The 27425-nt window shown below is 38.1% G+C and overlaps 1 protein-coding gene across 1 annotated transcript; it reads left to right on the top strand.

The window, feature by feature from the left end:
- Positions 1-26677, top strand: LOC118852094 (DNA topoisomerase 2-binding protein 1-like). Its single transcript, XM_036761745.1, has 15 exons — positions 1-35; positions 665-814; positions 1110-1198; positions 1651-1785; positions 2126-2269; positions 4663-4844; positions 5421-5617; positions 10604-10787; positions 11192-11360; positions 13839-14008; positions 14195-14427; positions 18811-19127; positions 20051-20226; positions 23168-23379; positions 26658-26677. Exons 3-15 carry the CDS (start codon positions 1118-1120, stop codon positions 26660-26662), a joined length of 2205 nt encoding a protein of 734 aa, XP_036617640.1. The 5' UTR covers positions 1-35; positions 665-814; positions 1110-1117; the 3' UTR covers positions 26663-26677.
- The last annotated feature ends 748 nt before the right edge of the window (positions 26678-27425 follow it).

Here is a 27425-nt window from a genome sequence, read left to right as displayed (position 1 = left end):
CTCAGGACGTCGAGGCGCCAGGGTGGTGAGCGAAGGTGGGGCCAGGGCGGCACTGCGGGCGATAGTTGTGTGGCTGCCCCGGGCCGGGGGGCTGCAGGGAAGGTGGGCGGGCGCTGCTGTTGGCAGAGGGGCCCCAGCTGGGAGAAGGCAGGAGCTGGGTTCGAGTGGTGCTCTTTCCAAACTTGACCGTGAGGTCTGAGTCCAGGGAGGGGACGGCTCAGCAGCTTGGATTATGGAGGGGGTGGGGGGGGTGGGGTTCCGAGGCCACGTGGATGCCTCCAGCTCTAGGGCTGGGGGTCCTAGCTTGGGGGCGCCCGGGCCCGGAGGCGGCAGAGTCCCTGCCTGGCCCAGTGACCCAGGACGAGCCCCTGCGTGAGGACCCGATGAGATAACGGTGGTGGACCCCTGTGCATCCAGCCCAGCCATGCTTGTTCCCTTGCTCCTCTTCCCTCCCCCTGGGCCCGTGGTGGGGCGGGGCGGGGGCGGGGCCTGGGGCAGCAAGCCCCTCCCACTCCGCAAAGTGGGCTTGGTGACCCCTCCCCCTCCCAGGCTGGTCGCGAGGATCCATTGTCAAGTGCTTAGCACGTAGTAGGCTCGCTATCAATGCTAGCTGTTCCCCTGATTCTCGTACTATTATATTTTTATTGTTACTGTTCCTCTCAAGGTAAAGAAAAGCCGGGGAGCCTCAGCGACCTGCCCAGGACCTCGCAAGGACCAGCAAAGGAGGGCTTGGAACCTTTGTCAATAAGTGACCTTTCCTAACTTCTGACTTTCCAGTTCTGACCTTCCTGTTGCCGTGGTACACACCCCAGATGTACGTGTTTACACTGTCTTAAGCGGAAGTGGCATTGGAACCAGGAAGACCCCAGTTCAGTTCCTGCTTTTTACATACACTGGTGATGTGACCCTGGAGAAGTCACTGAACTTCTCAGGGCTCTAGACAACTCTCTAAGGCTGAGGTGCAGAGAAAGTGCCCGCCTGTACTTTATCTGAAAGTTCCCTATGCCAGTGAAATTGCAGGGCCATTCTTGTCACTGTCTTGAGTAGTATATTTTAAAATGATGGTTAGTGGCCACGGGGTTCTTTTTTTGTTGTTGTTGTTATTTTAGGTCAAAAAATGTCTGGAAAAGACAGAATTCCGTGTGTAAAGTTTCTGAAGGCCCGGGGAAACTCTGAACTTTTTTTTGCAGCTTTTGGGGTAAGTGCCGTTGACCACTTGTATTGCCTGGAGTTGTGAATTCATTTTTCTTTAAGTTTTGGTGGTTTTGATTTATCAAGATATTTACCATTGAATAAAATTGGATTTGTAACTAAGATGTCATATTTCCACAGTTATACTGTATATTCACTTTGCATGTTGCCTATGATGGAGTTTGACTTGTATTTTCATTTCTTTTAGGGGTATTTGATGTGCAGGCCTTGGAAGAACACTACTAGAATTTCACTGTTTTTTTGGCATTTGATGTAGTCCACTAGAATAGCACTTTGTATTTTTGAAAAATTATTCTTGAACAGAGTTTTTGATTTATTGTTAAAAACCATATTCATTGAGTGCAATATAACTTTTTGGTTCCTTTTTCTTATCTAATTATTTAGCTTATAGAAGTGTAAATAATTAAAAATATACTTTCTATTCACTTTTTGCTACAGTCTATGAAAGAATACCTGTCAGAAGGATATCTTCAAGCTCTTACAGAAGAACAGGCATTGAACATAAAAGAGAATGACAAATCACTTTATATCTGTGAACCATTTAGTGGCATTGCCTTTGATCATCTCCAAAAGGTTTGTCAACTATTTTGTATTTTAATCAGGACTTTCTCATCCTAGTTCCAGTAGCTATTATTTCTAGGCTGATCAGGTTTAGAGAAAATGCAAATTATAAATAGAGGTAGGCTACAAGGTGATAAATGTTCCAGCCACGACAACTCTCAAAGACTATCTGCTAAGTTATAACATAGTGATATGTGTTGATGGAGAGAGTACTCACACTAATATAACTACATATTTTTGAAGAACAGGTATGAATACTGGTAAGTACTACAGCTTGAAGTTAAGAAGGTATGTGAAGGGAAAAGTCATCTTTTTTTGTACTTAAATGATGTTAATTTTGTCTTTTCTATAGCTTGGCTGTAGAATTGTGGGCCCACAAGTAATTATATTTTGCATATATCACCGACGATGTATCCCAAAATCAGAGTACCCAGTTTACAATATGATTATGGCAGATATAATTATTTCTTGTACAAGCCTTGACAAAGAAATAAAGGTAAGATGGTTTAGTAGAATTTTAATGTAAACATACACTATTTATATGGAATTTTTTTGTTAGTTAAGCTATACCTCAGAGTGTTTTGAATTTTATTTTATATGCTACAAAGTAAAGGGCTGCAGCTTAGCAATATGATAGGCAAAACATTGATCTGCAAATTGAATTGTACCATATACAACTTGTCCTAACCAAAGGCATTTCATAATAATGTTCATAAAATATAACCAAACCTCCACATATTTACATCATGAAACCTACTTGTAACTTCACAGTTGGTTCTGTCCCAGAACTGTAATTTCATACTCCATATTGTCTGTCCCTGATACATGTTTCTCCTTTTTATAATACTGTCCTGATGATATTAAGTGCTTGCTTTGGGTAGCTGTTTGGTAGCTATAAATAAAAATGTAGGGACAGGATTTTATTTTTTTCTTATTTTTAAAATTTTTTTTATTTTGGACTTAAATACTAAAACTTAAATACACAGTAAAGAAAAGGAAAAAAACTTATTGTGAACTGAAATATTGAAATTTAAATACAAATAATAGGAAAACATGTCATGCACATAGCAGAACATGAGAGGATTCAAAATATATAGCAATAAATTTCCATTTCAAGAAAGCCTCTGTAATAAAACTGTCCAGCTTTTCATTGCTTCCTTGTAAGTTTTCTTTTGTTCTCTGCAGTGCACTTTTTACTGTGTTCTTCCCCCCCCCTTCCTCCCCATCCCAAGGCTACAATTAAGCGCAGATATATTTAGATATAGATATATACATACCCTTATATATATACATATACATACATACATATACAGACATATACTTTCCTTAACAAATTCTACTCCTGATCTTTGTTTTTGTGTTTGTACATATCTGATATTTCCTATCCCTCCTGACTCCTCTACTTTAACTTCTATCTGCTACCTTGCCCTCCTACTACTTAACTTACCCCACCCCAAGGATCTCTTAACCTTATTCTCCCATTCCCATAAATCTAAACACCCTTTTATAGCCACCCCTTGACTTGTTCCCTCACCCTCTCCTCTAAAGATTCTTCCCTTAATCCTCCCTTTCCCATAAATCTAAACACCCTTCTATACCCCCTTTGACCAGTTACCTCAGCCTCCCCTCTAAAGAGTCTTCTCTAATAAAAAAGAAAACATATTTATAAAACTTAAATACAAAATAAGAGAAAAAACATGTCATGTGTATGGCAGAACATAACTTCAAAATATGTAGCGATAAATTTTCATTTCAAGAAAACTTATGTAATTAATACTATTCCTGTTGAAAACTGTCCATCTTTTCTTTGCTTCCTTGTAAGTTTTCTTTTGTTATCTGCTGTGCAATTTTTACTTTGTTCCTTTTTTCCCTTCTCTGCCCCCCACCCCCGCTACAATTAAGCATGGATATATTTATATATAAATATATAAATACACATATATACTTTCCCTAACAAATTCTACTCCTGATCTTTATCTTTGTGCATATCCATTTCCTATCCCTCCTGACTTCTCTACTTCACTTCTATTCTCTACCTTGCCCTCCTATTACTTAACCTACCACCCTTTCACAGATCCCTCCCTTATCCTCCCATTCCCTTTAAACACCTTTCTATACTCCCCCTTAACCTATTCCCTTCTAGAGATTCCTCCCTTATCCTCTTCCCCCTTCCTTATCTCTTTAGCATTTTATTTCTTTCTGAATTTTGAAGACTTTTAGACTCTTCTAGATATATACATGTTGTTCCCTCTTGAACCCATTCCTGATGAAAGTAGATTTCCAGAACTAGCAGCTCTCCTCTAATCTAATCCTTCTGTGTTGGTTCTTCCTTTTGTACCTCATTTTATAAGATAATTACTCATTTTAGCTATTCCTAAACAATTTGACTTTTTGAAGTCATATCATACTCAGGTCTTTCTTACGAACTTACCCAATTACTAATAACGATCCTAGACATGTTTTACATTTTACATATGTAAAAGGTAAACAGTCTGTCCTTACTGACACCCTTGTAATAGTCTTTGGTATGTACCTTGTATTTGTCTTGGCTCTCGTATGTCAAATCTTCTATTAAGTTCAGGTTTCTTTTTTTAACAAAGTTGTCAAAGTCTGACAATTCATTAAATGTCCATTTTTCTTCATTCAGGATTATACATAGCAGAGAGAGGATTTTAAATCAAAACAGTGACTTAGTGAAATATGCTTTTAGTGCTTTTTTGAAAATACCCATTGATCCATTAGATGACTTCCACTTTTCTTTACAAACCATCTGTCTTATGGTATTTGGATACATATTATTTTGTTGTAGGCTTGTAATGATGGATACTAGAAAAAAATGACACTGATTATTGTTTAATATATTTCCTGTCTCTTCTTTCGGCACTCCAGAAAGATATCCATAAACATGTACAAATGATGGGTGGACAATTTTGCAGAGATTTGAATATGTCAGTAACTCACCTTATTGCTGGAGAAGTCGGCAGCCAAAAATATTTAGTGGCTGCAAGCCTAGGGAAACCTATTATGCTTCCTACTTGGATAAAAGAGCTGTGGAAGAAATCACGAGAGAAGTAAGTTGTTTATTGATCTTAATAAATGATGCATGAGGTCATTTAAGTCTAATCTTCAGGGTCCCCTGAAGAAAGTTTTGTGTGTTCTCTTCTTAGCCACTCAGTGACCTAAACAGGTTTAAACATTATTCCGTTTCCCAAATCCAGAATGGAGAAAGTTTCATAGGGCAACATGATGTGGAAAGAGTATTGAGTTTGGGATCAGAGCCCCTCTGTTAACTGGAATGTATCTGAGTGTTAGGCTAGTCAGTTCCTCCTCTGTGATTCCCATTTCCTCATCTGTAAATGAAAAATTGGACCTCTGAGGTCCCTGCCACCTCTCCATTTAGTTTGCTATGAATTAGTCTATTCACATTATTGCGTACATGTATATGAAGTTCAAAGGGAAGGCGACTTTGTATATGTTGCAGTTTTTATATGAGTTGTTATGATTGTAAACCTAAAACATGAGAAAAGCAGAGACTCGTTATAGCATAAGTAAAATATTTACTAATCCAACTTTGGAGCAAATGTTTTTGTTTAATTTTTATGGTACAGTAGATGTTTTCCTTCCACTGTTTTTTTTTTATTTTTCAGCTCTATGACACAATGTAAAGACATAAATATGGAAGCCTTCAAGTGCCCTTTATTTTTTGGCTGTATAATCTGTGTGAGTGGTTTATGTACTCTGGAAAGAAGGACAATTCAGCAACTCACAACTAAACATGGAGGTCACTATATGGGACATCTGCAAATGCATGAATGCACACACCTCATTGTTCGAGAACCAAAAGGTAAAAATGATTCCCCAAAAAGTAAACCACAGTCCTTAAATAGCTGTTGCTCTTGATACCTGTTCATGTTTGGGTTTGACTTCTCTTGGTAAAATAGCACATGTGGGTGGGCAGATCCAAGACTGCAGTATAGCAGGAAGTACAGATAGCTTTCCCCTTCCCATCCACCTTCAGAAAACAAAACAGACCTAGAAAATGTGGTTGATCAAATCCTGATGGGAAAATAGGAAAAAAAGCCAAAGCAAGCCCAGGTCATCATAGGGATGTAGACAGAGTAGCGTGTGGACATTGGGGACAGAGACTGGCCAGATGTATGCCATATAGAGCCCTACAGCCCTTAAGGAACTGTGGCCAGGGGCAAGGGGAGGACCCAGAACCACCAGGGCACTGTTACTTCCTGCAGGGCTTAGGAACAGGTGCCACCTGGCAGCTCTGTCCCTCATTATCCCAGTTCTTGGTCACAGATCCAGGGCAGACCGATGAGGGTACCTGTACCTATGAGTGGCAGGCAGTCCAAGGTAAGGATTGGTCCTGAGCTATAGCTCAGACCCCCAGGAGCAGATCAGCATCTTAGTGCCAGCTTCTAACCCAGTTGAATCCTACTGAGGAGTAACGTGAGCAGGCATATCAGACCAAAGGGAAGTTTAGAAGTGTCTCTCTGAACCATCTGGGCTTTCCATCTGGTTGATAGTGCCTGAACTCAGCAGCAGTTTACTCTTGCTTAGACCCAAACCCAGGTTAGGAACTTTGTGAAGCTTAGCTCAAGGAAGGCAGTGATCAAACTTCGTCCTGTATTATACAACTTTAGAAGCACCAAATGCATTGCTGGTCCTTGGAACAACAATAACAGTAATGATGATGATGGTACCTAGCATTTATATAGCACCTACTATGTGTCAGACCCTGTACTAAGCACTTTACAAATATTACCACATTTGATCCTCACAACAACCCTAGGAGGTAAGTGCTGTTATCACCCCTGTTTTGCGGATGAGGAAATTGAGGCAAATATTTTTTTTAAGTGACTTGCCCAAAGTCACATAGCTACTAAGCATCTGGAGCTAGATTTGAACTTGTCTTCCTGACTCCTGGCCCAGTGCTCAATGCACCGAAAGACCTCAATGACAAGAAAGCAGCAGTTAGATCAGCCTAGAATTTCCCATCACAGGTGCCCAGAGCCTGGCCCTGACATCAAGTCCAAAATCAGGAAGTAGATTGGAAGAATGAGTGAACAAAAAATCTCACCACAAAAAGACATAATGATGCCACGGATGCTCCAGTCAGTCTGAAAAGGAGAGAATGATTCCACAATGTCTACAAGCAAAGCCACAATGTAAAATTCAACTTGGATAGAAGTTCAACTAAAATTCCTTTAAAAAGAGTTTTTTAAAAACTTTTTAATGAAATCAGAGCACTAGATGAAAAAAATGTAAAAGAAATGAGAGTTATAGAAGAAGTTATTGGAAAGGGAGTACCAAGCAACAAACTATAAAAATTAGAATGGGCCAGAAAGAAGCCATTGACTTTGTGAGACAATGAGAAATAGTAAAACAAAATCAAAAATCTAAAAAAGTAGGAGAAAATGAGAGGTTATCACATAGGAAAATCAAATGATCTGGAAAGCAGATCACTGAGAAAAAATTTAGGAATTACTAGAATACCTGAAAGCAATGGCCAAAAATGGAGCCTAGAATCATATTTCAAGAAATCTTAAAACTCCTAGGACCTCTTAGAACCATGGAGTAAAGTGGAAATAAGAGGAATCCACTTGTCACCTTCTGAAAGAAACCCCAAAATGAAAACTCCCAGGAACATTAGAACCAAAAGCCAGAGCTTTTTTTTTTGGTCAAAGAAAAGTTACTGCTAGCAATGAGAAGGAAAAAATTCAAGTACAAAGGATCTATAGTTGGGATTGCAGGAGAATAAGTACCATTACTATAAAGGAATGAAAAACTTAGAATATTCTAGAAGGCAAAGGATCTAGGTCTACAGACAAGAGTTATTTATCCTAGGGATGAGGGAGTATTGGGGAACAGAGAGGGAGAGACTAAGCATTAATCCACTGTGCATAGTGCTTTTATGAATGTTATTTCATTTAATCCTCACAACAACTCTGTGAGGCAGATGATACTTTTATCCTCAGTTTATAGTTGAAGCAACTGAGTTAAGTGATTTTACCCAGGGTACATAGCTAGTAAGTTCTTGATTTCAAATTTGAACTCAGATCTTCTTGACTCTTAACTCCAGTCCTCTGCCCACTGGATGTAGCTCCCCTCTCCACCTCCACAGAAAAGGATCTTTAATTAAATAGAGAACTGCCAAGTATTCCTGACAAAAAGACCAAAGTTGTATAGAAACTCCAAATTTCAAACGTAGGAATTGAAAGAAACAAAAAAAAAATCATAAAGGGATCATTTCTTCTCTGAAATGATCTAGGAAGAAACTAGGAAGACTTGTAAGAGCTGATGAAGATTGAAGTGAACAGAACTGGGAGGATGATTAATACACAAGACAACAATATGATAAAGACAAATAGCTGTCAGACTTAAAAATATCATCATGATCAGCAACCAGAATTCCAGGGCACTAATAATGAAACATGCTACCTACCTCTTGATAGATGACTCAATGCACAATGAGACAAATGTGTGTGGTGTTTTTTCATTTAGAAATGGCCAAGGCAGAAATTTTTCTTACTTGGTTGTGCATGTTTGTAGTGGGTTTTGTTTTTCTTCATTCTCAGTTTCTGGGGAGGAAAGGGTTAAAGGGCAGTTTTTTGTTTGTTTGTTTTGGTTTTTTTTGCTGATTGAAAAAAGTGATGATAATAATAAAGGACGTGAGGAAGGGTCCTATGCCTTTCAGTTACCATAGGAACAGCTCAAAAATACATATAATTTCACTTGCATGTTGTCTTACCACATGTTAAGTTAAAAGCCTTTAGAGGTAGCATGTTTAATATTTCACTAAAGCTTAAGTTTCCCAGGTTTTTTTGTTACTGTTTTCCATACAAATACCAACTGCTTGGGAAAAAGAAGGGTTGGAGAGTAAAAAAAAATTTAGAGAGATCTACAGTAATTATTAGGTTGCTATAGAAATGTTTTGACTAAATTGAATAATTTTCTGTCATTCCTGGAAATTGGTTGACTAAATTGGGTAATTAATCTTTGTTCTGCTTTAAGAGTCCAGTCACTGAATGATTGGGTAGGCTACTTGTTTTGTATGCAGGGTACTTCCCAAGAATGATGAGCCAGGAACCAGAGGAAGTCTGTGGAATATATGCTGTTGAGAGCAAAGAATCTGAAAAAATGTGATGAGATTAACTTGGGCTCCTTAGTATTTTGCTAAATGAGTAATAGGTTCTCACTTTAATGTAGGAGTTAACAAAACTTTTTCCTCACCATGACAGTCCTACCAGGTAGATAGCCTAAGTATCTTATTCACGTTTTAGAGATGAGGAAGCCGAGGTTCAGAAAAGTTAAATGACTTGCTTGGAACTGGAGATCACAGATCCTGAATCCATACCCCATGTTTTATGGTCCATGCTCTTTTCTTTCCCTGTGCTACTGAGATAAAGACCTGTATGCAGAATTCCAGTAAATGTCTTCTAAGCTCTTCAGTATCTGTACAAATGGACTTGAGAGAGGGGCTTTCTACTGTGCTTCCTTTTTATTATCTTTGTTCGTATTTGCTGAGCTGCCTCAGTGGAAATGATGTGCTCATTCAGGATCATGAATGTAAAGCTAAGTCTGAAATAAGTACAATATAAAGATTGTAAAAAGATGATTATTCAGGTTGCTAATGCTCTAGGCCATTCAAGAAGTCCTGGTTTTCAAGAATGTCAGACACAGAATTCTAATTTGGTTACTTCTTCCACTAGATCCTGTTTCCTCTGCAGCAGTGGTATCAAGTGCAGCATAATAAAATACTTGGAGAAAAGAACAATTATGTGCAGAATTGACCGCAATTGGAATCAGCTTGATGTTAGAATAATTTTGCTTTTAAAATACTGGGGTTTATAACATTTGTGCTTTGACAGAAATATATACATTTTCTCAATGTATATGCACCCATGAATACATTATAATGTTTTAACGTTGAATTATGTCTGTGTATGCTTATTGACTAGGGGCAGCTAGGTGGTACATTGGCTAGAGTGCTGGACTTGAATCTGGAAGGCTTATCTCCCCAAGTTCAAATCTGGCCTCACACATTTGCTAGCTGTGTGTCACCCTGGGCAAGTCACCTCACCCTGTTTGCCTCAGTTTCCTCATTTGTAAAAGTGAGCTAGAGAAGGAATTGGCAAACTACTCCAGTATCTTTGCCAAGAAAACCCTAAATGGAGTCAAGAGTCAGACATGTCCAAACAACAGTATCCTTTTTGAGAAGATGTTATTGATGAGCATGAATTAATAATTAATTTATGGCAGTGGGAAAGTGGGTGGCAGTCACACTTTAATTAGACACAGAGGGTACAGAGACAAGTGGCGAAAGGGATAAAGAGACTAATAACATGGGAACAACGGACAGAATCATGAAACGAGGCAGGTAGCATAGGAAAGTGCATCAGGGAGGGGGAAAGGAAAAGAGTCTCAAGTAACCAAGGATTAGAGTTTGGAGTACTCAGCAGCATGGTTCTGATAGAGATGGAAGAGTGCTCGGGGGAAGGAGTTTGAGGGTGTCATTTTTATGCAGGTGACTAGACTAATTTGTCTGTGCTACTTTGGTATTAATTCATTAATATATCCAGTGTTGTGACTACTTACATACTTAAAATATTGACTATAATGGGGATAAGGATGTTGGTCAGGAGGACCAGAGAAAGATACAATTTTAACACAGAGCACTGTAACTTATAGTCACTGTATTGGAGTATTTTCCAATGTTGTGATTTAATTCACATTTTTTCAACCTGAATTTGAGAATTTAAATAATTTTGTAAAAGAAGTCATAAAATAGTAGTTTTTTTTTCCTTTTTACACATGGTAGGTCAGAAATATGAACATGCCAAAAGATGGAATATACACTGTGTGACAGTTGAGTGGTTTTATCACAGTATTGAAAAGGGCTTCTGTCAAGATGAAGCTATGTACAAGACAGAGTCTATATTAAAAACAAAGAGTGAGCCATGTATTTCAACTGTTCTGCGCCAGAACAAGGAAGCTAGTGGTAAGTCCCTCATTATAATTGTTAAATCATTTTTTTAGTCTTGTTTAGTTTATGGTAATGAGAGTTGTTTTATTAATGGGATCATCAGATGTTTCTTATTAGAAAATTGAATATATATCGTTATGCTTTTTCTCCACTTATAAACTGTATGATAGAAAAATGTCTTCTGAGAACTGTTCAGAGTTTTAGTTCATTTTATATAATATATGGCAGCTATGTTTATTAAGAGATTTAGTTTTGTTTATATCATATTTTGTCTTTTAGTAAAAATGCTTTATCTTATCTTCGAAATATAAAAATTATTTTCAATTGAAAAATAAAGTTCATCAAGGGAAAGCAATCATAGAGTATCTGGCTTATTTATCATCATTTTTGAATTCTTGTCTTCATTACATTTTGATATGTAAGGTATACTCTTTCAGGTGTCTGTCACATTTCTAACATCTATTCAGGTAACACTAATAAATCTACACATGATTCAGTTCTGAACAACAACTTGGTGTCTCTACTTGAGAATCTACAAAATCTGGATATCAGTGCATTTCAAGCACCTTTGGATTTACTGGGCGGCTGTCGGGTATGTCTATAAATTAATGAACTCTATGATGATTTTCAGTACTCTTTAGCATTGTAATTATGGCCTTCTATAGTTAGGGCCCTGCTTATCGGCAAACCTCATCTTCCCCTACTCTCTTACATGAAACTTCCCTTTCAGCCAAATTGGTTGGCTCTTATTATTCCAGATACACTTTTTGCCTCTTCTTGTCTCCACGTATTTGCTCATTCTGTCCCCACTACTGGGAATGTCCTTCTCTTCCTAACCAAAATCTGCCTGATTTATAAGGCCTAGCTGGATTCTGAACTCCTTCATGAAGTCTTTCCTATCTTTCCAGTCTGTTTTGATCACCCTTCTCTGAAACTTTCTGTATCACTCATTTGACTTTCATGATCTTTCTTAATACTGTTTAACTCTTACCTTGTTTCCAATTTTCTTTTAGTCTTATTTCTCCAGATGTACTCTGAGCTCCTTAAGAAAAGAGTGTTTTATGCTGTATTTGATCTCCTTTAGTGCCTAGCATTGCTATTATATATAGCTTTGCACATAAGAGGAGAGCCATAAATATGAATTGATTGATATTTTCAATATCCTTCAGTGAAATAAAAATAGCCTATGTAATTATTCCCATTTTATAATGAGCACAAGATTGAAATTATAAGGTATTTAAATTTACTTAAGTACAATACATATTCAGGCCTCTGTTATGCTATATTGATAGAGAATTTAATGGAATGCAGTATTTACTTATTCTTGTCCCTTAAGTCCAGCAAATTTCTTGTCTCAGTTGTTAAAAGAAAATTTACACTTCAAGCAATAAAGATGATTTACTATGGGTCATAGAGGTGATAGAAGTTTGTGTTTAAAGGAATTGTCAAAGCATACCACTATCTTTTAATCAGTCACTTAACAAAGGTTTGGACCTATTATGTGCTAGATGAGGGGTGGGGAACTTTTGGACTTGAGGCCACATGTGGCCTTCTAGGTCATTGAGTGCTGCCTTTTGACTGAGTCCAAGTTTTACAGACCAAGTCCTTTTACTAAGGGGATTTGTTCTGTGAATTTTGGATTCGGTCCAAGGGCTGCATTTGAGGACTTAGAGGGCCACATGTGACCTCAAGGCCACAGGTTCCCCACTCCTGTGCCAGATAGTCTGATAATATTATTTACTGAGGTACTAAATTGTATAGAACAGACAGTTACAGAACAGGACAACATTCAACAAGCACTTACTAAACACTTGCTACATGCAAAGGACTGGGTTAGATCCTGGAGAAACAAATTAAAAATAAAACAGTCTCTGACCTCAGGCAGCTTACGTTTATATTTTGTTCTGCAGTTACTAGGGAACCACTGATGCTTCTTGAATAGTGGAGTGAAAAAAGACCTATGCTGTAGAAATATCAGTTTGGCAACTATGTGGGCATTGGTTTGGAGAGGGCAAGGCCTAGAGAAAAGGAGACCAATTAGGTGTGGTAGGAATAGTCAAGGCAGTCTGTGATAAAAAAAGATCTGGAGTAGGATTGTGGTCATATCAGTAAAGATAGAAGAACAAATAAATGAAATGTGATGGCAGAGTTGACAACATGTGGCAACTGTTGGATATGGAGATGAGGGGAGAATAGAGTCAAAGATAACTCCATCTAGGAGTTAAATCTAGGTGAGTAGAAGGGTGGGTGGTGGGGCCCTCAATAGGAAAAGGGAGCTCTAGTAAGAAGGGTAGAATTCAAGGACAGAAAATGAATTCCATTGTGAATATATTGGATCTATAACAAGGTCTGAGTAGTGTGGGATAGACAAAAGGTAAGAGAAAGAAGAAATCACTATAAACCAGTGTTCCTGGAAAAGGGCTCAGATGGGGGTGGGGGCTTGGGACTGGAGCAGAATCTCTGAAGATGGACAGGATGAGCTTAATGAGGAGAGCAGTGGGGTGGGCATTGCAAGCAAAGGATGTGACCAACAGTGAGGAGGAAGGAATGGTGATGGCATGGGCTAGGGAACACTACTTTTTTGCTACAAAAGATAGAATTTCAAAGACCTAGTGTAATTTTAAATTAGCAAGAACATCAAGTTCTCTAAGAGAACCAGAGAGTTCAACAAATAGCTTGCCTTAAGAGGCAGCTTAGCATGGTGAAAAGGGTAGCAGAAGGCCTGAGTGAGTAATGGATCTGACACTTAACAACTTTGTCATTCTATACAAGTTACTTAACCTCCTCTTTCCTCGATTGTAAAATGAGGGTATTATATCAGTCCTTGTGCAAACCTTCTATGAGGAAAATGCTTTGGATACTTAAAGTTCTGTGTAACTAAGCTATTTTCATGTCATACTGTGGGTCAAACTGGGGGTATCTTACATTGTAATTGCACTGGTATTGCCAGTTCAAAAGCAAGGATATGGTCAGAATGTGAGACATATTTGGGAGGTTGTTGGCAAATTATATAATGAATTTACAATCTACTTTAGTCTAAAGCAAGTATTTTTCTATTCTTTCTTTGCAGATATACCTTTGTGGGTTCCATGACAGAAAGTTAGAGCAAGATAAGCTAAGAAGACTTATTAATTGTGGTGGTGGAATTTGCTTTAATCAGCTCAGTGATGATGTGACACATGTTATTGTTGGAGATTATGATGAGGAGTTAAAACAGTTTTGGACTAAATCAACACACAGGTTCTGACCGTTTATACTTTAAAGCAGTTTCCACAGTGATAGTGAATTTTCTTGTCTTGTAAATTATAAAACTGACTACGAAGCAGAGCCTTACTATGTAGAAACTCTGTAAAAGAGGCAAGTAAGCAAAGACTTGTCCTCATACCTCAAACTAATATGTCATGACTCATATTGCTGTTTTCATAGGCCTCGTGTAGTGGGAACAAAATGGTTACTGGAGTGTTTTAGTAAAGGTTATCTGCTGTCTGAGGAGCAATACATCCAGTTGAATTACCAGCCATTGCAGATATCCATAGCAGAACAACCAAGAATAAAAAGGAAAAACAGTTTTTCTGAGATAGAATTTGCAGATGCTGAGAAGTATCAGCAAGCTGATGAAGAGTTACTCTCTCAAAATGACAATGATGACATGATAGTAGGTAAGAATGTATTTAAGTCAGATTTATTTTTTGGAGAAGTGACTTTCTCTTAAAACTGCTTCCAAAATTATGCTTTGATAATACCAGCTTTTACTTTCATTTAGCTTATTTGTCCTTAAAACATCCCTGTGAGATAGAGGCAGATGTTTTTATCTTCTCCTTTGAAAATTGTGAAACTTGGATAATAATAGTTTTTTTTAAAGTTTACCTTGATAGCTAAGTTGCAACTAAAATCCAAGTCTCATTCCCAGTTCCATCAGTACTCCATCCAGTAAATTTTGATTGCATCTTAGTATATTTTAGTGTAAGATTAAAACTTTAAGTAACGTGGGTTGTTGTTCTGGTTTCTCAACTGAAAGATGCTTTTATATTGGGGTTTTTTTAAACAACTTTTGAAGACTTAAGAACCCTGGTCACATGCATAGTGCATAGGTCTCTAATTCTGACTACAGTTGCTTCTTCAAAGTCCTGTCAATAAACAGCCCTATTGGTGAACTCACCATCCCTCTGAATCTCCAACTAAGTAACAAGTATTTTTTAAAATTACTTTTTTCTCTCCCTCCCACCTCCCCCCAATTAAACAAAAAACCTCATAACATATATATATATATATATATATATATATATATATATATATATATATATATATGTATGTATGTATTTATAGAGAGAGAGAGTCAAGCAAGACAAACTCCTGCATTCAACAAGAAATTTTAAAGCAGCTTCTATGTATCAAGTGCTAGGGATAAAAAGACAAAAGCTAAACAAGACCCACTGTCCAGAAGCTTAGATTCTAAAGGCAGAGGAAGACACCATGCACATGTATAAGGGTACACAAAGCAGATAAAAAATAACCATGTGGGGAAACAGTTATGGTCTCCTGCAGAAGGTGTCACTTAGCCTGAGTCTCTTAGGAAACTGGACAGCTAGAACATAGCCATGAAGATGGAGGTGGAGGTGGAGCATTATAAGTGAGAAACACAAGAAGACTAGTTTGGCTTGATCATAGAGTATGTGGCGGGAAGGAATGGGTCACAAGACTGGAGGAAGGAGAATGAGGCCAGCTTGGAAAAAAGGTTGAAATGCCAAACAGGAGTGCTGGTCCTAAAGGTGATAGGGAGTCACTGAAATTTATTGAGTAGGAAGATGACATGGTCTGATCTGTGCTGTAGGAAAAGGACTTTGACAGGCATGTAGAGCATGAATTTGAGTAGGGAGAGACCTGAGGAGAAAACTCCTTTCCTGGGCCCTGTATCCCTGTGTCTTTTGTCTCCTCCAACTAAAATAGAAGGTTCTTGAGAGCAGGGCCTATCTCACTTTTGTATTTGCATCCCCATCATTTAGCACAGTACTTAAAACAAGCATGTAATAAGTGGTTCTGCATTCATTCAGGTGGTGGCTGTGAGTAGAGAGAAGGGGATGGATACAAGAGATGTGGGAGAAGTGCAGATGACAAGACTTGGCCTGATTACATATATGGAATTGAGAGAGAATCCAGTTGAGGATGACTCTGGGCTTGCAAACCTGGATGATGGGAAGGGCAGTGATATCCTCAACAGAAAGAGAAAAGTTGGGAAAAGTGATGAGTTCTGTGTGTTGGACACATTGAGTCGGAGATGCCTCAAGAACATCCACTTTGAGATGTGGGACTGGGAGGGTCAAGCTAGAGAGTGGGTCTGAATATACGATTTGGGAGCCATCCTCATAGAGAGGAAAATAATTATTACTCATTAGGGAAGTTTGAAGGCCATATTTTAAAGATGCATCATAACTGATAAATATTTAAATACCTTCTCTGGCACAGAAGTGTTCTAAAACATGTTAAGGATATGAAAGAAAATTGGTACCTGTCTGAGGAGCTTGCAGGCTGACTAGAATTTCTTAAAATGTTTTTCTTCCTACAGTTTTTGTAACTTGTTTGCTTTCATGGATATTGTGATTTAATTAGGAATTGGATGCGTTTGTTCTCCTTTGTTGTTAGGTATAATTTGGAGAATATATCCTTATTTTATAAGATCCATAATGTATGGTCATTTACCATTGGTCCAGTTAACCATTTAAGCTCAGTCTTACTCTAAAGAGTGACCCTTTTGAGAGTCCTTGACACTGTTACTTGCATCAGTACCATGTTTAGAGATTCCAGTGTCATTGTGAAGCAAGGAGGAATTTCAACAGTTCTGCAGTTTATTTTGTTTGTGGTTCAGACCTGTGGTTTCATTGGCATGGAGAACTCTTGTTGAGGAAACTCCCTCCACCAGCTGTTCTTACTAAAGTTAAGTCACTTGTGCAGGGTCACACATTCAGTAAGATTTAGAGGTGGGACTTGAACCCAGCTCTTCTTGATTTCAAGGCTGGTACTCTCTCTACCATGCCGTGTTGAAGGAATGGATAATATCAGGAGCATTTTTTTACTCCTTAAGTTTATGTAGCCATCACCCTTCCAGAGTTCTTTACATACACATATGTACTGCAATGGTAATCTCCTTAAGTGGGCAGTGCAGAGTATATTGCATCCATGTGAATTGCTATCCATGTTCTCCTATGAATCTTGTACAGTAAATCCACCCAAGAGACTTTTCTCTAGATTTTTTTAATATTTCATGCCAGTATAGCAAATTGGCAAAGATAGCTAAATTGTAATAACCAAACAAGTCTGGCCCTAAAGGAGAGATATGAAAAAATAGCTTCCACTGCTTTTTTACACAATTGGGGAAGCAATCAGAATACAGTATTTGATGTCAGACTTTTTTGGTTTATTTATTAATTTTATTAGACTTTTTTCTTTCTTCCTCTTTGTTCAGTATTATAAAGAATGGCCCTCTGGGAAGGGGTTGGGAGGGATACAGTGGGGATTGTAAGTACTGTAAAAAAACAAACAAAACAAAAGCTGGTAGTAAACATTTGTGGTTGGGTTTTTTTTTTGATTCCATAGGTTATGATTTGGGCTGACCATCTGTTATCCCTCCTTTTCCAATTATACATTTCTTAGATGATAACTTATATGCTACATCTAATGTGAAAGTCATCAGTGGCAATAATCATCTACATTTCTTTATTGCCCTTTGAATCACTTGTGATTTTGAATCTTAAAGAGGTTATGATACTGCATGATTTAGAGCCCCATGGAAATTACTAGGAGAATATTAGTGTTGGACAGATGGGTTTTTGTGTTGGGAAATATCTTGCAATTGTTGAAAGTATTAGGTTATCATACATATACTCTAGTTTTACCTCTTCCTTCTGTTTGATCCTGGGGCCAGCTCACTGTCCATTTTCAGTGTCTGTCCAAGAAATGCATAGTACTAGACCATTTCCAACTGTATACCATAGTCTGAACAATAGACATTCTTCATCCATTTGTTTCTTTCCTGTCTCACTGTTGATTTCTTTTGAGTAGTCCTGGATCTTATTGACAAAGCTTGAAAAGCAAGTGTGGTATAGCAAAAAAGAATACTGTATTTGGAGTCAAAGGTCCTGAGTTCAAGTCACAGCCTGGCTGCTTTTAGGCAAGTCACCTAACCTCTGGGCCTCAGTTTTCTCCTTTATAAAGGTGGTTGGACTGGGTGTTCTCTAAGGACCATCCAGCTCGAAATATCATTCTTTGTAGTATTCAGATAATGTGATGTGTTCAGCACATTATCAGCGGACAGAAACATCTTGATAACCTTATGCTTTATACCATTTATAAAGAGTTCCTATTCTCTTTGAACACCATTTGGTCTTCTCTGTTGTCATTTTGTGGAGTAATACTATAGTCTGTAGTTTTTTTTCCCATTTGTTCAATATCTTCCCTTCTTTAGGATATCTTGAAAATCAGTCCCTTGGTTACTTCAAAACCATGTCGCCTCCATTACAGGTTTCTTTTCTGTGTGCTTCATGTGATCCAGCTCCTTTTGTCTTATTCTTCCATATACAGATATGTGCTTGCCAAGGGAAGGGGGACCGGGATCTTTGAGACCAAATGTTGTGTGATTCCACTGTCACTGATAATTCACAAATATACCATTTAAAATTATTTCCTTTTCCTATCTGAGTGCATAGTAAAATGTAGTATACCTGATCTAAAATCACTTTTAAAATTATAAGGAGACCCTAATGGTCTATATTTGAAATTTCGTAATTTTCAACTAATTGTGGTTTAGGGACTATTGGAAATTTTTTGAGCACTAGCACTCCTTAAGTGAATATTAGTGGCATTCACTGTAAAAATGGAAGTGAGTGAAAAGCAAAATTATAGGACTTGAGTTTCCTTCCACACCATGCACATGTGAAGATTGTGTTTTGTTTTATAATTTCAGCAACAAATTATCTTCTGCTCAAAACTTTAACATAATTGGAATGAGAATTTTCTTTCACTGAGAAACATTTTTCCTTTCTTTTTAGATGATGATGAGATGTCTGGAGCTGGGGTCTATAATGATCCCTCTCATATTACTGTACAAATGGAGAATCAGTCTTCCTTTGGCCACAACTCACTGCCTGACACTACTACAATTATTGAAGGTTTATTTAGCCAGAAGAATTTCCTTGTTGTAGGTTTTAGTGAAGAAGATGAATCTTTCATTGCCAATGTTATTAAAGAACATGCTGGAAAAATATTGCCCCTCCAAAGCAGTACCATTGCCGACTATGTCGTCGTTCCTTTGCTGGGGTGTGAAGTGGAGTCAGCTGTAGGAGAAGTTGTTACAAACACATGGCTGGTAAGAGAAAACTGGGGTGTCTTCAGGTGACATTGTTAGAAATAGACAAGGATGAGAATTGTGATTGAAGGATAGCTATGAATACATTGGAAGTGATTTATCATTGCACATAAAGTTCTGCTTTAGATAGAGTTTGACCTGAGCACTATTGAGATATTAGAATTCAGAAATAAATCAAATGTTGAAATTGGGTAGTAAATGGTTGCAATCTAAGGGCCCATATGATTCCTGGCATAACAATAAAGAAGTGACATCAGGCTGTCCTGTATTTGCATAGTTGCTTGCTCATACGTTTTTTCCCCTAAATCTTGCTCCATATTACTTTTCAAGCTTTCCATTAAACTGGAAAGAAGAAAAGGGAAAAATCAGCTTAATACACCCCAGAGGGGAAATTTAATTTTAAAGAAAAGCTCAGTGACCAAAATCATGGTCAATCTATTGGATTTTAATAGTCTCATCTAATGAAGTTATTCCATAAGATTGGAGGGAACTTTTTGTCAGACCTGTGATTTCAGAGCTGTAGGGAACTTCAGATGAGTAAACTTCTACTATTACAGATTGATGCCTTCTCCACAACTTAGAGTCTTAAAGAGTTACTTGAGACACTGAGAAGTCAGGTGACTTGTCCAGGGTCACCCAAGCAATATGTGTCAGGGGCAAGACTTGAACTGAGGTCTTCCTTACTCTAAAACTAGCTCTCTACCTATTATTACATTGTACTGCTTAATGAAAAATGTATTCCTTATCCTGTTTCTTTCATGGGGGAGAAGGGAAAGGGGTACAGAGAGTAAAAATACATTTATTGAGAATAAATTTAAGTATCAATTTTTTACTAATGCTTCTCTTTTAAACAAAAAGCTTTTGTAACTGAACTGGCATTAATCTCAATACCTTATTCCTGCTTTTGATTTCTCTCTTGTAAGATTACTTGTATTGAACAACAAAATCTTTTTGACCCAAAGTCAAATCCACTCTTCACACCAGTACCAGTATTGGAGGGAAGTGGTACTCCTTTAGAAAATTGTGTTCTTTCATTCAGCCAGTTTATTGGAGCAGAGAAAGATTCCTTGGCATGCTTAGCAAGCCTGCTTGGAGCAAGGTGTGTATTCTAATTAGCATATGGACTTGGTGTGCTCTTTTGTTTCATCTCATTGGAAAAAACATGCAAAATGGAATTTGACTTTGTATATTTCTACTATTTATGTCTGTGTAATAATGGTTTAAAGGGTCTACTACCTGAGAAAGCCACATGTTCTGTTAATGTACTTCTTGTGGTATGAATTGGTGAAAGGAAAGAGAGATCAGTGAAGTACTTCATCCCTTATCCTTATACTAGAAATTATGGAACCTCCAGGTCCACAAACATTTGTATCCATTGCTTATATACAGTGTTAAATAAGCTTGAGTCTTTGCTGAACTCCGGTATAACACATGACCAGTGCTTGATGGATGTCTCCACTTGACTATCTTCTGGCATATCAAAATTGACATATCCAAAACTGAACTTAGCATGTCTTTTCCTAAACCCACACCATCTCTAAAACTCCCCTCTTTCTGGTGATGGCATGCACCACTGTTTTCACAAAGACCAAGATTTGAAATTGCAAAGACATCTTAATTCTTCTCTCTCCCACCGTAATCAGTTATTTACCAAACTGCCAAGCTTTCCATCAAGAGAACTATTGCATCTAAACCCAGAAATCTTGCATTTGCTTTGCTGCTCTATTCTGTCTCTTCACCTAGAGCAGCCTTCCAGATACTCTGCTCCCCTCTTATAGAACAGTAAGTCTATTCAGTTTTGAAATCCTGCCCAGGGCAAGAGCTGTCTTGAGTTGGCAGGCTCGCCATCCCTGTCTGACTTTTCTTGTGGTAACAGTAATTTTGGGAAGGCTAGCAAAATCTCTGTTAATATCTCCACTCACCATTCTTGTGATTCCCTAGAACAAAACTTTGTCTCCCCTATTAGAATGGGAGTTTCTTGAGGGCAGGAACTATCTCACATTTGTATTTATATCTTCAGCTCCTAGCATAATGCTTTTTGCTCATTCCTTTACTCCAGTCATACTGCCACTACCATAATTTAGGCCCTGGTTACTTGAACCATTGTAAAGGCCCTCAGTTGGCCTCCCTGCCTCCAGGCTCTTTCCTCTCCAATCCATCCTTCACTCAGCTGCAAGAATAATCTTTCTGAAGCACAGGTCTGATCATGTCACTCACTCACTGGCTCAGAAACCTTTGGTGACTTCCAGCTCTCTCTCTAGTATAAAATACAAGATCCATAGCCTAGCATTTAAGGTGCTTCCCATTCAGCTTCCAAATTTCCTTTTGTAGCCTTAGTTCCTAACACTCCCTTTTACACATTCTTCTCTTCTCCCAAGCTCCCATTCTGCCACGGTGCATTCCAGCCCAGGTGATCCCTGTGCCTTGAATACAGTCCTTACCTCCATCCTTGAGGATTCTTCTTCTTCAGCGTTCAGCTCCCCTCTTCTTCTCTAGGTATCCTGCCCTGGTTTCTCCCACCCACTCTTCATCCTATCATGCATTGTCTAGATCTCACCTTTGTCTCTCTTGTATGTTCTTACCGTGTTTTTTACTTATCTATGTCCTGGCCCTGTCTGCCCCTCTCTGCCCTTTCCCCAGTAAAATGTCAACATCTTCTTGGGAAGATTTATAGAAAGTGATACAGACTTTTACATTTCTTTCTCTAGACCACATTGCCTCTCAGTAAGCTGCTACATGGCTATCAGGCTAATTTGGAAAATTACTTCAGAATATACTTTTCTCAGCCCCTAATGGGAGTTTGAGAAGAAAATATAGCTTTTTAGGTACTGTCAGGCAGATAATCTGAACACTTCTGCCCAGTGTTCAGTTTCCTATTTCAGATAGGTACAAAGCAATTTGGGTGTGGTTGTATGTAGAGGACCAGCTCTGAGAAAGTCCATTCTGGGATAAGATACAGGCCGGAGGCCTGTTCTTGCCCTTGGGCTGATAACTCAGCACATGGGCTCTCCATCCCTCCCTTGGCATGCACGTGCTGCTCAGGATGAAGGCTCTTCAAGTCTCCTCGGTGCGCACGTGCTCTCTCAAAAACCCCCATGCACACATGTGCTAAATACCACCTGTGGGCTATTAATACAATATTGTTTACGGCAAAAGGGGAACAAAAGCAGGAGGAAATCATGCATTATGCAAATGCCTTGCACATGGATTTGTTGATTCCGCTTGCCTAAAAGGTATATAAGACCTGTCCCTCAGTTAAATAAACGGAGCTGTTTTTTTTTTAACTCTTCTGCCTGGCCCGTGTTTTTCCTTTCACTCTCCTGGCATTTGGCTATCTCTGGCCATTTCAGCACCACAGCCGCTGGTGGCAGTTGTATATTCTCTTGTCTATAAGCTTCCAAGCTTTCTGCAGGTTTGGGTGTCCTCCTTAACACCTAGCAGAAAGGCATCCTGCTGTTTTTGGTTTTGGTGTCCCCATTCCATTCTTGAGGGGTGGAACAGAACAAGTTTGGTACACTCCTACTACCTTATTTCCCTTCTACCCAGCTCTGTCATTTTCTCAGTAGGTAAGTCCCTAACATCTGTCTGCCTCAGTTTTCTCCCCTGTTAAAAGGTGATATATCTTTCCTACCCAACATCACTGCTTTGTTGTCATGATCAAATGAGATTTGTATGTGAAAGCTCTTGGGAGAGTTGAGAATAGCTTTATGGATAGGAAATATAATTGTTACCTGCTCTCTGTTCTGCTTGCCTTTCACGTGCCTTTGGCTAGAAGAGTGAAGGTAAGTAGGTAAGTACATAAGTTAAAAAAAAATTGGTATTACTTCTAGGTTATTCTAATTTTGTATTTTTTTAACATTAGTGATCATTTTTACTCCAATCTGGTAACGTTTTTGTAGCATTCTGCTTTTGTTTAGCGTGAAGAACTTGACTATATCTTGTCCAGCCCTCCTGGGTTGTTTGCTTCCAGCCCAGACAAAGTATTGTATTAGTCAAGTCAATTTATTAAATGTCTGCATGTATACTCTTAACAATTTCAGAGTTCAGGAATTTTTTGTGTGCCAAGACAGTGCAAAGAATGACCTGCTTGCCAGTACCCATCTTATAGTGAAACAACCAGCTTCTTCTAAATATCAGGCTGCACAGAAGTGGGGATCACCTGCAGTGTCTATGCATTGGATATTGGAGACTGCTAAGTTGGGGAAGAGAGCTGACGAATGCAAGTTTCTGGTTGGAAATCTGCCCAAACAAGGTTGCCAATTTGACTTTGTTTTGTTATGAATATTTCTATAACTAGTTGATTCATGGGATCATAGGTATAGAGTTGAAAATGACCTTGGTGTTCTTCCCTTTCAACCCTCTCATTTTACAAATGAGATAACTGATTCAATTCAACAAGGATTTATTAATGAGAACATCCTGCTCCCTCAGGACATTACATTCTGTTGGAGGAAAATAACATGGTGTGAAGGATACCAGTTGTCCCGAGTTCCTCCCAAGGAAGGAATTTCCATTTTTCACTTTCGCAGTTTGGGCAGTCATATTTTAAAGTCTTATTGAAGTCTGATAAACTACCGTTGTATATTTTCTTTGGGGATGGCAAAATGAATGTGTGGTGCTTGCATGGGCAGTTAACATTTAATTTTCATTATCTGTAAGTGTTGCCTGAATGTACCCCAGAGATGAACAATAATTTCAGGCTTTTTTCATAATCTCAAAGAGAATTTAAAATACCTAAACTAGAATCTAGAAAGAACAGGAGATAAAATTGGAAGGTCTAGGTTGTATTTAGTGTTGGTAGCTTTTTTTATGTTGACTCATACTAAATTCTATATAACTAAAATGAAACAAGAATTCTCTATAGCAGCTTTCAAATAAGTACGCTGTTCCAGGACAGTCTCGTAAGAAAGTAAAGAAATCTGAATGGTCCAAAATTATATTGACCATTGGAATGTAAGCTTCTTGAGGCAATGGTCTATTTCTGCTTTTTATTTATATATTTAGCAGAGTGCCTGGCATATGGTAAATGCTTAGTAAATGTTTCTTGATTTAGTTGATTGATAAGTCAGGGCCTGGGAGACAGAAGTAACACTTGGTTTTACAGGTCTGGCCATATCCTCAGAAACAGGTCTCTCCTTGACTGGAATTTCCAGGCCTTCCTAAAGGCTGCCCTCTGTATGCCTGCTCCTGGGTCAGTGGTGTGCCAGACTAAAAGATCAGGAACATCACACCACACAGTCCATGACAAGTCCAGTCCTGCTCTCTTTTAGGAGCCTGCATTCCAGCAGACCCTAGCTGTATTACCTTGGGGCCTTCCTGTCATGCCTGGTGTGACTCTGTTGTCTTTCTTGTCAAAGGGCTGCCACCTCTTCCTGTTCTCTATGTAGTGATTCAAATGTTTGTTCATAAAAACTATGAATGAGAACACCAATTCTCCTTTAAGTGGTCCTGTGAGTTTATAAGTTCCTTCAAAATACCTCTGTCACTACAGAATCTGACTCAGAAGGGATATCCAAGGACACTGAGCCTAACCCATATCAAGCTTTTCCTCTACAAAAATCCCTAAAAAAGTGGTGGATGGTCCATTGGTTTGTTTTTTGGAGATCTCTAGTGATGGGGAACCTGCTTCCTCCCAAGGTTGCCCATTTCACTTTTGGCTAGCTTTTATTGCTAGAACATTTTGCTTACATAAAGCCTAGTGCCTGCCTCTCTGCAACTTCTATCCATTGTTTTGACTTTAGTACTTTGGGACCCAACAGAGACAGTGTGGTACAAATGAAAAATACCTCCCGGCTTTGAATCCTGTGTTTGTCACTCATTGTCTGTGTTTACTTTGGCACCCTTGCATCTCTGCTTACCTGATGGTAAAGCAGGAAGAAGAATCAGCTTTATAGTGGTGTGGTCACCCTCTGATATAATTTCAGTTCTACACAAAGCCCTTTCAAAAGTATTTTTCCCCTATTCATGTTTTCCTATCTTTTGTGCCTTTACTAGCTATTTTTTTTTCATTCATTTGAGTAAAAGTCCTGACTACTACCTATATCCTAATCAGTCTGGGTGCTGTGAAAAAGAAAATTTGTAGTCATTTTTTTCCACAGCAGATCAACATTTCGGATCCATCTGCTCTCAGATCTAGATTGCCGCCATTTAAAGAGTTCCTTAACTTAGAGTTGTCAAACTTGCAGTCTGTGGGCCACCTACATTCTAAAATAGAAGCATTTCTTCAAAAAAAATGTGCTGCAGAGTAGCCTCCTACTATACTTATCTTGGGTAACCAGGAGAGTTGGCTAAGGGAGAAATCAGAGGTTGAATTTCAGGAGAGGGGGGAAAAGCTTTCCCAGTTTTTTTCATAGAGGCTCCTGAAGTATGGCCTCCTGATGCCATAGCCTGTTTACTTATTTCAGGAAGTTACAAATACATGTTGACCCCTAGGTAGAAACTGAGAGAAGTCTTCTTGATTTTCGGGCTTAGGAATGGAGCTATCCATGTAAATGACAAGATCATTAGCTTAGTGCAAATGTATGTTCAATTTACATTACTCATGGTGGTTAGTCAGAAAAACTGAAGGAAGATTAGGAAGATTATGTCTAATATGTTGATTCTTTTTAGGCAATTGCTGTGTAGTCAGTGCATAATTGTTTTTGCTTCTGCAAATTTTTGCATACTTTTCCTTTAAAAAACTAAGATAATTTAAGCCTTTTGTATGGGAAGTATTTTTTCATTTTGTGAATAATCTTCTCTTTCAAAAAAAAGTATTGCTATTAATATTTATTTCTGTTTTTAAGAATACATGTTGAATTGAATTTGAATTGAATTGCATAGATACGTTATGATGCTTGGTCTTTGGCATTTTAAAGTGGTATGTTTTCTACTATTTGTAATTATTTCATGTGTGTCTTGTTCTACTCTCTTCCAGGCTTTCCCTCCCCCCAACAAAAAAAATATTATTATGAGTTCTCTTTGGAGTCTGTGATTTTTAAATTCTCCCACAGCACCTTGCACAGAGATAAACACATAGCAGTCACTCAGTAAATACTTGTTGAATTAAATTCATTGTTTTGTCTAAGTACAGACATATTAGGATAAATTTTCATTCCATAAATCATTGAAAATCATTAGTTGTGCAGACCCATTTTGGTTAACATTAAGTAATCAGAAGAAGGAAGGACCTGGGTTCAAATCCCTTACTCTACAACTTATTACTTTTGTGTTCTTGAGAAAGTCAGTCTACCTCTTTGAGCCTTATTTTTCTCAGTTGTAAAAAGAGGCAGTTAGATAAGATGATCTTAAAGAGATCTTCTGTTTCTAAATCCCATGAATTCACATTAATTTAGCACTTTCACAGGTGATTTTCTCATAACAGTTTAAAATAAGGAGTAGAAGTATGATCACCCTAATTTTTGCAGATAAGGAAATGCAAGCTCAAAGCTATACCTCTTACATAAATGCCAATTATTGGAAAAATACTGTTCTCCAGAAGAAGCTTAGAAAGTTTGTTACTAAACTAGTCCTGTGTTTTTTTTTCCCCAGAGTGATACTACTTTATACAGAGAGAAGAAAAGGTCCTTCCCAAGACAGTCCAAGATGAGCAATTATACCTTCACCAACCTACTACAATACTTTAATAAAAGTTTCTTTTGATGACGTAATAGAATAGTTCCATGGAAGTAATGATGAAGCTTATGCAGCACAATTTATGGCACCCCTTTATTGCTCAGGGTTTATACATGGCTTTATAGGCAATGCCTTTCTTGTGATCCTGGTCAAATATAAAGGACTCGGTTATTGTGAACATCTATTTCCTAAACTTAGTCGTTTCTGTTTTGCTTTTTTTATTCCTTCTGGATTCATGACTGGATATCGGAGATCCAATTTGTATAATCGTTTTAGCATTCTATTTAATAGACTACTGTACAAACACACTTTTCAGTCTTATTTTTGATAATATACAATTACCTGACAATTGTCCACATATGAATATTTCTCTCAGTTGCCAATATGATACCTGTGGCATTGTTACAAATTCATGTAGAAGAGTCATGCTAGCCTTTTTTTTTTCCCAAATGCCTTCCTAAACTCAAGTGGAAGACAGAGATTACATCTCTGCTAGGCTTAATTTTTCTTTAGTTAATGAAAATTTCTGGAAGCATTTGTTTGACTTTGAAGATGAATCTATCGGGACTTCATGTCCCACTGTTTACTGTTATCTTTTGCTATGGGAGAATGAGAAAACAATAACATACAAGTAGGCAAAAATGTGAGGTTTTTAAGTTTATCTTTGCTGTGATTTTTATTTTT

This window comes from Trichosurus vulpecula, chromosome 5 (genome assembly GCF_011100635.1).
Source record: "Trichosurus vulpecula isolate mTriVul1 chromosome 5, mTriVul1.pri, whole genome shotgun sequence".
Taxonomy (NCBI): domain Eukaryota; kingdom Metazoa; phylum Chordata; class Mammalia; order Diprotodontia; family Phalangeridae; genus Trichosurus; species Trichosurus vulpecula.
This window is presented reverse-complemented; position numbering and strand designations above follow the sequence as displayed.

Bases quoted from the DNA above. Each gene is read 5' to 3' on its own strand.
- LOC118852094 (XM_036761745.1), top strand. From the start codon at position 1,118: ATGTCTGGAAAAGACAGAATTCCGTGTGTAAAGTTTCTGAAGGCCCGG. The intron at 1,786-2,125 runs GTTTGTCAACTA...TCTTTTCTATAG, and splicing joins CCTTTGATCATCTCCAAAAG to CTTGGCTGTAGAATTGTGGG. The intron at 5,618-10,603 runs GTAAAAATGATT...TACACATGGTAG, and splicing joins CATTGTTCGAGAACCAAAAG to GTCAGAAATATGAACATGCC.